Source organism: Pelophylax lessonae, assembly GCF_965119305.1.
Source record: "Pelophylax lessonae genome assembly, chromosome: 4".
Lineage (NCBI taxonomy): Eukaryota > Metazoa > Chordata > Amphibia > Anura > Ranidae > Pelophylax > Pelophylax lessonae.
In genome coordinates, this window is record NC_138771.1 from 344,198,097 (window position 1) to 344,207,960 (window position 9,864).

Genomic DNA, 9,864 nt, shown 5'->3' on the forward strand with positions numbered 1-9,864 from the left:
CCACTGAGCAAGAGCGAGGGGGAGCCCAAGAAGACTCACACCACGCAATACGCGACTTTCTCATATGATGAAAAAAAATCATCATAGAAGACGCTTCCCATGCTTTACGCAGGGTGGGAATCACCGAAGCAGACAACCCCCTGTCCTTTGACACCTGGCTTACAACAGCCAAGCCCACAGGCCGTCGAACGTAAAGCCGGACTGGAGATCGGCCCCGGAGAGAAGAAAACTCAAGGAGCGTCAGCGGTAAGCCTGACCAGGTCAGCGTACCAAGCTCGGCGAGGCAAGTCCGGAGCCACGAGAATGACCGAAATCCTGCCGCCTCGATCCTGCAAAGGCTTCTTGGCAGCAACAGGAGAGGAGGAAAAGTAGACAGCAGCTGACACTGACCTTGGCCCATCTGCGAGCACTCTTGCACGACCATGCTCGCGTCAGCCTTGCACAGGTGACCACGCCAAACCTCTCAGCATTTACATGTTGAACCTAGCGAATGTTCTTGCCCATGACAGAACCCATGAGGCCACCATTGCACCCGCCAGAGGGTCCCGGGAGCGGGCCACGACCTCTGCACTATCCTGTAGATGCGATGCCAACAGGCCCACGTCCGGTGTTCCCCCAAATGAAGGCACAACTGCTGGAACGACTCCGGATGAAGGGCCCATTGCCCTGCATCCAGGGCCAGTCGACTGAGGCAAACCGCCTACCAATTGTGTTGTTTCCCCCCTGGAAAGGGAACAGCGGATAGAGCCGGAACAAGGCGCTCTGCCCAACGAAGAAACATCACTTCCAAGGCAGCAAGGACACCTATGGTGCCCTATGGTGAATGACACAAGCCACGGTCGCGGCGTAGTCATCGAAAGTGCACCGGACAGCTGCGGGTGCCTGATCCAGTGAACTAGACAAAGCTGGAATGCTGTCAGCCCCAGGACAATAAGCAGAAACCTGGATCCTCAAGGGACCATACTCCCGAAGCAGAAAACCTGCCGGGGACTCCTCCCCACCCGGACAAGCTTGCATCCGTGGTGACAATTGTCTAGTAGACAGGGAGGAAGGATTCCAGAGCAAGACTCCCCAGGCACCCGGCCCAACTGGGTCCGCAAGTCCAGAGAGTTTGGATTTCAGTCGCCTTCGAGAAGGAGTGCCTCCTGGGGGATCCCCAGAGGGATTGAGCGAAAGGGACCGTCTTGAAAAACAACACCATCAGTCCCAGAACTCCCATGCAGGTCCAAAGAGAAGACCCATGTGCGGAACAGCAACAGTCGACCGCAGTCTAAAGTGCCAAGAGTTTTGACGCCGGAGGGAGAAACACCCTGACCGAGGACAAGTCCAAAGTCAGACTCACAAAATCCAGTGTCATGGAAAGGACCAGGGATGATTTCTGAACGTTCAGAACCCACCTGAACTCCACCAGAGTTCCCACGGTGACAGCCAACTTCGTTGTCAGCACCGTAGGGGACTCCAAACGGAGACGCTGAACGGCCAGGAAACCAAGGCCGATACGCCCCGCTGCCGCAACAGCGCCAGGACCGGAGCCAACACCGTCATGAAGACCCTAGCAGCATAAGCGAGACCAAAGGGTAATGCCACAAACCAAGAGATCCTTCCCCACTGCAAGAAACGGAGAATCTGTAGCTGTCCAGAACATAACGGGATGTGAAGGTAGGCAGCTTGATGTCTATGGAGGCCAGGACCCCTTAAGTAGAGAAGTCACCACCGTGCGAACCAATACCAACTTGAATTTGTGATCTGCACGGAACCAACAAAAGACCAGTAGGTCCAGCTTGTTGAACCAGAGCTTGAACTGCCCCACAGAGCGTCTGTAAGCGATCCGGAGACAGCTGCACATTGGAAGGGAAAAAACCTTACCGGAAATAACCAGATTGAAACTCAATCTTGCAACTGGACCGCATGACCTCCTGAACCCAGTCAGCCAGGGATCCGGGCCAGCCGCAGGTCCTCAACCCCCTAGATGGGAGAGGAAGCACCTTCAGGCCACGTAGGCCTTGTCAGCAGGTCTGGAAAAAACCAAACCCATGTACGCCAGACCAGGATCGCCTGGAACCCACGCGGAAGTCTGGAAGGACTTCGCCACATCGACTGTCCCCGAGGGACGAAGAAACTGTTTGCGAGCCGAAAGGGAGGAACCCCGACTGCGACGAAGGCCCTCACCCCTGACAGCCTGTGTCATCCAGGGCAGCGCCAAACAGGCGATCCCCCTGAAAAGGGAGATCCGCAGACCAACACTCCGGTCAAGTAGACTCCGGTCAACCACCACCAAAAACGACAAGGTGTTATACAAGAGAGCCTCGACCAGGGCGGTATCGCAAACAAAATGCATCCCCCTGCGCCAGCTGGTCCAACAGAGTGGCGATTTTGGCTCTAAGGAAGAGGGTCCTCCCTCGAAACGCGTAAGCCACATCAGGTTTTGAGGACGCCATCACGCTATCCAGCAGTAGAGAAGTGTCCTGGAAGCGAGCGGTGCCCATTTCCCATATGCTTGTTCATATGCTACGTTTGTGAGTATATTGTACGCTACCCTTCTTTGCTTTTAATAAACTTTTAAGTGGTAATGCACAAGGTCGGTGCGCCCTTCTCTTGTTGTTTTCTTGTAGTGCCTTTTGGATACCCTTGGTCCTGAGGGGGGCAGCAAGACCACTTCATTTGTGTCATAAAACCGCCTAGAAGATTCACCTTCCCGCATACCACTCGAGCGCAGGAGAGATAGTGTTTTTTGGGTCCAACGGCTCCCCCAGAGCAAGAGGGACATGCCCCACACCAAATTGCGGTGTTGGAACTTCGCCCATCAGGCAGAGTCTGCGTGGCAAGGGCAAACATGAACACTGTTCCCAGTGCAGCTACGCCAGGGAGCACACAGCGCAGGCCACAGCCCGCGCCATCCTATCCCCTAATTTCTTAAAAGGATGGGGATTCCTCCACCGGAACAACGGTAGTCCCATTCAGCTAGAGAACGTACGTACTCCAAAGGCGGAAACAGTCCTCTGTACCAGAGACTCCCCCAAAAGGGCAACGGCTAACGGCCGATTAGATACCCCAGGAGAACGTCTCAGACGGTTCCACTCCTATATGAGCAGCCAACAAAAGGAGCAGTTCCGGGTGGCATGTGAGTGCCAGATGCCACCTGCGCCCTAGGCGCAGCCGCCGCTGCGACCCCCAAATTGCAGGGTGCCAAAACAGCCGAAAACAGCCAGTGCGTCCACCAGCGCCTGTCGCGGCAGGGGAGGTGGAAATGTCACCCTCATCATCTGAGGAGACGGCGTGAGGTAACAGACCCGGCAGGGAGGCCCCCGTCAGGCCCCCACCTGCGACGCCTGAGCCAGACTCAGACTCCGAGACATCAGAAGAGGCAGGGGCAGGTGGAGAAATGTTTCAGCGCACCTACCACCACCCCCCGGGCCCAAATGCGTCCCTAACTGCCGAAAAGGCATAGGACGGCAGTGAAGATCCGGAAGGCCCTGCGGCCTCCGTGAGGGGGTCAGGTGGGAAAACAATGGCCCGCATGGTCCATACTGAACCTGAGGAACCCGCCAGCAACTTTAAAAAAAAAATGAAAAAATTACTTTTTTTTTTTTAAAAACGGCCCCACAGCGCCCCACGGAGGTCAGGCACGCGCTAACGGACCCCCACAGAGAGGGAGAGACCACCCTCAAGACTCACTGTCCTTCAGGCACTCCCACCGGCCTTCACTGCAAAAAATCTCCAGCAAAATGGCTGAAAACGGGTGTACCAAGATGGCCGCCACCATAGAAGCAGAAATAGGCTACAACAAAATGGCGGCTCCACCCAAAAATCGCGGTATTCAGCGGGCCCTTTTGGGGGACCCCCCAAACACCCATCCGCACCATCCACTTCAGAAGAACCCCAGCAAGGCTTCCCCCCCCCCACACGATCAGTGAGCACCGCGGACAGCGCACACTCGCCCGGCCCCCCATGCGGCCTGCACACTAGGACCCAGGCTCAGGTAGGCCCAAACGGGGTGACAAGAGGGGGGGGTCACAATAGGACAGAGGAAAACCCAGGAGTGCGAGGGTACAACCATCCCAGGGGGAGGGCCTGCATCCACCCCAAAATCCGCCGGGGGGGGGTGGGGACATTCACTCACCATACCGGGAGCACAGGCGGGAGCCATCTCTTGACAGGACCCCACGCCACCGGAGTAGGGGGGCTCTCGGCCAAATAGGAACGCTGCGACATAAGCCTAGATCCTGTTGTGTGCGTCCTGGCGAGACGTTTAACTCGCGGGGCCAGTCCCCGTCCAGTGGGACTATGTTGCGGCCAACCCAGCGCGGAGCTAAGGCCTGCACGCGCTTGCTGGCCAGACTGGTGTGATCACTGGATATGGGGGTCCAGTCTGTCGTCCAGCCCGGCATAATTGCTTGAAGATCTCACACGAAAAAAACATATACAAAATACCAAATTCATGTGTAATGCAACATTACAGAGGCCCAGATACAAGTTAAAGGAATATCATTATGAGTTTGGCTTTAAAGTTACAAGTATCTCTGAGTATTTTATGTATATGTAAACAGTTTATTATAACTCACTGCTGACAAGTGTACAGACGTGTGGCGGGCTTTCTTCCATGGGGTCCCATATTTGATAACCTGTGCTTGTCCTGGGAGCGTGCGGATTAGCGAGTTCCCAGCACAGAGACCATGATGTCACAAACAGTGGCAGATCTTGTACTAACGACTGGGAGCCGGAAGGAGTAGAAAACTATCACATGATGCTTGTGGTAGCCAATCACTGTTATTAGAAGCTATACAACCCACCCTTGTACATTTTCTCCTCTTGAATGGAGACACATTGTATCTTTTTATCCTTGCTAGAGGAGAGAATGAAAAAAAAAAAAGCGTGTAAAATACACAGATTAAAAAAAAGCTAGACCAGAGCTTGAACTAAACCATTGTAAAGCCAATAACAGCTGATCACAGGATGTAAACGAGCCAGTTAGCTTTTCTTCCCCTCTTGCTGACAGCCTGAGAGAAGACGAAAGCCAATAACCAGCTTGTATTCAGGACACGTGCGCCCATCAGCGCACATTAGTGGAGAAAAATTACCTGTTTGCAAAATCATGAAAAATCTAAATATTTTGTATCCCCTCTGTCTTTTTTCATTTGTTTAGCGAAAAATACAACCAGTAGTGATCAAATACCACCGAAAGAAAGCAATTTGTGTGTAAAAAAAAAAAAAAAAAAAAAAAAAGGATAATTTAATGTAGGTACAATGTTGTATGACCGCACAATTGTCATTCAAAGTGAAACAGCGCTGAAAGCTGAAAATTGGTCTGGGAAGGAAGGGGGTGAAAGCGTCCAGTAAGCAAGTGGTGGGAAAAAAAAAAAAAAAAGAAGATCTACTAACACATGCCAAAAGTTGCAAAACCGGTTTCTGGCATTGAATGTTTGGACCTTTTCTCCTAAGGGGTTAATATATTTCCTGTTCCCATATTTTGTCCTACCCTTCCACCTGCAATCCACTATTGTTCCTAAAGTTTTAACTCAAGTGGCTATATCTGTATACAAACAAATAAGATTCCCACACATCTAAGAATATGATTTACTAACCCCTCTCTCAAGCAACATATCTCTAAACTGCTTCATTCGAGAATCCAGGGGAACAATGGCTCGTTCACGAGCGGCCTTAATTTCAGCATCCATTGCGGTTTCTTTTTCAGATTCTGTCTCCTCTTTCCTATTAAAACAAAAACACAAATTTATATGTACACAGCTGTCAGTTGTAAAAAGTATTTAAGCAATTTAAATTTTGACTTAAGCTGAAAATAAAATGAGATTTTTGGATTAAAAAGGATAAGTACAGCCAAAGCTTGTTTGGCTGTACTTCTCATGTGGATCGTTGGAGTGCAGTGCGTTCTGCACTCCTGTGACCTGTTTTCAGCAGACTGAAGGGAGGGGGGGGACAGAGCAGGCAGTGGTGACTGCATCCATCTCTGTAAGTATGTTCCTGGGGGGGGAACACTTCTCTTTTAACTGTAAAAACCTTTTCTTTGAGATTATGGGATATAGACATTGGCAAAAAAGGCAGGAAAATACCTTCCCAGGCATAACCCCTTCTCGGCTAAGCAAAGCTTTAATTTTTGTAGCAAGCCATAAACCACAGCTATATAGCGCTTGGGTAGTAGTAGTATCAGTGCATCACAGATCAACTCAATGGAGAAGTACTTTTGAGCCCCTTTCCATGGGAAGGGGTTACCAGCAGGGACTACCGCAGGGCACTTACCAGTCCATGCAGCAGGATCCCCTAAGGGGTCCAATCTTCACTCATCATCTTGTGCTCTGCCACAAAGGGTCTTCAGGGACTTGACAACTGCGCTGGGCATCACCGCCCTGGGCCTGTATGAAACCCTACCTGTCTGCAAGGCAATAACCTTTTCCGCAAGGTCCTGTTCTGCAGGGTGCAGTGCCAACCAGCAATGCTAAAAGCCATACCCGCAGTTTTAGTATGGGGGTCCAAGTACCATTCCACCAAGTGTTGAAAAAGCCATAGACAAGCAATCTGGAAAAGGCTAGCCTCCTAATCACAGATGGAACCGTTGAGAAGCCAGCTACTATTTCCCTGCAGAGACTGCACAGACATGTTACTTATCCATTAAGCTTATCTTTAAAAGTTAGACTTGCCTAAATTGTTTCTACTCTGCTTCTTTGAGGTGTCTGATTGTGGGAAACCACCAGTGTTTGTGTAAGAACATCTTGCAGCACAACACTACTAACCTTGTGCTTCTGACTAAACACTTGTGTGCTGTCCTTTTAGCTGCCTTGGCCAACCCACGAGCTGCACAAAGCTGGAAGCTGAAGAAAAGCTTGAGGTGTTTTGCTAACATAAATCAAGTGACTATAAATCAATGAAAGTTTTGATATTTTCAGCAAAGAGGTTTTAAAATCAGAATTCAGACAAAGAACTCAAAAAGTTGACATGAATATATGACCAGCAGGATTACTTGCCAAAGAATCTGTATTTCGGTCAAGCCAGTCCAGAGATTTACACAGCCTGGAATCAAGCATTTTCTGCATGGCAGTTAAACATAGTTCAGTCACTTCTCTATGCCTAGCCTGTAAATGGATAGCTGTAGACCAGCAATAGACTAAAATGAGGCTAGGTCTCTGCTCTCTCTGACCGCACATGTAAATCCGGTACACACAATTGGTCCCAAGTAGAATCGTTCCCTTCCTGTCTGAGAACTGCTGCAAAAGGAATTGCAAGAGGCCGATATCACAACAAATGCAGGTATTTATACTAGTTTTATTAAAATGCATTTAACAACTTTTAATACATACATAACGGTTTTCATTGTGGCTTTTTTATACCTTCCTAATGTTCAGTTTCACATGTAAATATATAAGAGAGGCTCTGCTTAATTAGTACCCTAATTCAAGGTCCAGTGCTGTTGCCCAACTAGACATGGATATACAAGCCGTTTATCACCATTAACTCTTTCAATGCACACCCAACTGTTTGCTAATCATATTTTGCAGTTTTTTTTTTTTTTTTATCACTAGCAAAAAGAAAAACGTTATAATTTGGCCACACTTGTTCACATACACTAACAGGCACGTGTGAAAAATACCTTTAATTTATTTATTTATTTCAGGTACTTATATAGCGCTGTCAATTTACGCAGCGCTTTACATATTTAATGAAGTTTTCTAAAGACTTCCAAGCAACAAAACTTACTTCCGCTTTTTTGCTTTAACAGGTTCATCGTCGTTTCCATCTTCTGCAGAGTCGTGATCTTCTTTGACTTTACATAACAAGAGAAAACGTATTAATCTGACCGGTCTTTTTTTTAATGAACTTGAATTCATAAAAGAGGGAGATCTGCTACATGGAAATTATAAATCATAGACTAAATTCATTTTAACAAGGAGATGGTTTTAGTCCTGTAATATGTGCAATATAAATATATGAAAGGGTTAATTACGCAAACTGTATATAGAAAAACTAGAATCGTAAAAATTGGATGTTGATTAATTAGAGGAAAAAGTGCTTACAAATGGTCCATCATAGAATGTTAAAGGTCTGTAAACTCACAATATTTCTTGTCATCCTCTAATCCTCTCTTATGTGGAGGCTCCTGGATAATTTTATCAACATCTGCTCTTCCAACCAGGTCTTCTGGTCTGTCCCACATAGAAAGGCGAGTGGTAGGATTGTAGAAAAATACCCGTTCATCGCCAGTCCACACAACACACCTAATTGTGGAAAAACACACCATTAGAAAGTCATAGCGTTCAGGGTCTACAAGGCACCCATAGACACGAAATGACCCACATTGGATGGATGGAGACACAATCTTCAAGTATATAGGTAGGAGCCAATACCCTAGGCTGATTACTCTCCAAGGAACTTGCAATCAGCACTACGGCCACCTTTCACTAAAGCCAGAAAATGCCTGGTTGTGCTACCTTCAGGAATTAATAAACATGCTTAGGCAATTCTAGCATACAGGTCAATAATGTAACAGAAATTTCTATGGACAGCATAAAGGAAGCGAAGAAATACAGAGGCTACCATGGGCGACCTCTCATGCCGACACACTGGCTTTAGTCATGAACCCATAATAAGTAGGCAGATGTGGGTCCTGACTTCAGGATACATTTTATTCAAAACATACTTGTTCCAGACCAGTAAATGAAAAAAATATTTAAACCAAAAAGGCACACGCAGTAGGTTGGTAAATGGCTGGAAACGTCTCTCTTGTGACATGGTTGGGAACATGTCAGGGAATATCTGGCTACAGTACAGACATTTACAGATTGTGTTTGAATCTTTATAATTATGTATTTTTACAAAATGAAGCAATGCAATACAACACGGGTTTACAGGATCTTTTGTGAAGAATAGCTTTTAATATACCAGGTACCCCCATACAAGATGGATTGGGAAAATCCCAGGAGACAAGTAGATAATATGTATCCAAGCAAAACAAACAGTGGTTTTGTAAGTCACTGCTCCACAGTTTCTGCGTGGGGTTGTTTTATTTTTAATATATAAAATTCCTGAATAACCATAGCCTGGAAACTGGCTGACTTCAAGTCTGAAATGCATTTAATACTCATCTCTCAAAGGGAAAAAAATTCAAGCATTGGTAGATAGAGCTAAACTACCACTGGCTATTTATGTTGAAATCAATATAATGAAAAGCGTCAAAAAGGTAGTTAAAAGGAATGTATAGCGTTTATGAACCTGGATAAAATTTTTCCCTATTTTAATCATATTGCATATGAATGTATTATGATTTCCGGCAGATAGGCAATGACATTTTCACATGTTTAATAGGCTGACCTTAAAGCGGTGCTCCAGCCCCCCCCCCCCCCCCCACACGAAAAAATTAAAAGTCAGCAGCTACACATACTGCAGCTGCTGAGTTTATATAAAAGACACTTAGCTGTCCTGAAACCCAGCAATGTCGGCACCCAAGCCATTTCCATTGGCTCTCAGGTGCTACCGCTGCCATAGCCTGTGGCTTCACAGCCAATTCCCTACTGCACATGTGCTAAGCGCGCTGCGCTTTTTGAATGGCCCAACGGCAGGGAAGAAGGGGGAGGCCGAACTTCTGACAGGCCTTGCCACAGCGAGGTCCGACTGAAGTAGGAACGGGTACTTGCCAAAAACAAGTACCCGCTCCCTCCTCCCCCATGAAAGGTGCCAAACGTGGAACCGGAGGGGGAGGAGACAGATGAGGGGAGCTACCAATTTTGGGTGGAACTCTGCTTTAACTGATTTTGCTGAAAAAAAAAAAAAAAGCGCCTACTAACTGAGCTTAAAACTTCCAAGTCTCACATGCTAATCCCTGTCTGTTCTGCGGAGCTCCAACAGATTTTCTATATA

At 47.6% G+C, this 9,864-nt stretch overlaps 1 protein-coding gene across 7 annotated transcripts in view; it reads right to left on the reverse strand.

Annotated features, from left to right (window-relative positions):
• The window catches only part of TCERG1 (transcription elongation regulator 1), a 192,132-nt gene that overhangs the window by 95,790 nt on the left and 86,478 nt on the right, over nt 1-9,864 (reverse strand). For all 7 annotated transcript variants that reach the window (XM_082253129.1, XM_082253128.1, XM_082253125.1 and 4 more), the window contains 3 exons: nt 8,065-8,225; nt 7,708-7,774; nt 5,583-5,709 (listed from right to left, as the gene is read on the reverse strand). In XM_082253129.1, the coding sequence (XP_082109255.1) occupies nt 5,583-5,709; nt 7,708-7,774; nt 8,065-8,225 (355 nt within the window). The remainder of the gene's footprint in view (nt 1-5,582; nt 5,710-7,707; nt 7,775-8,064; nt 8,226-9,864) is intronic.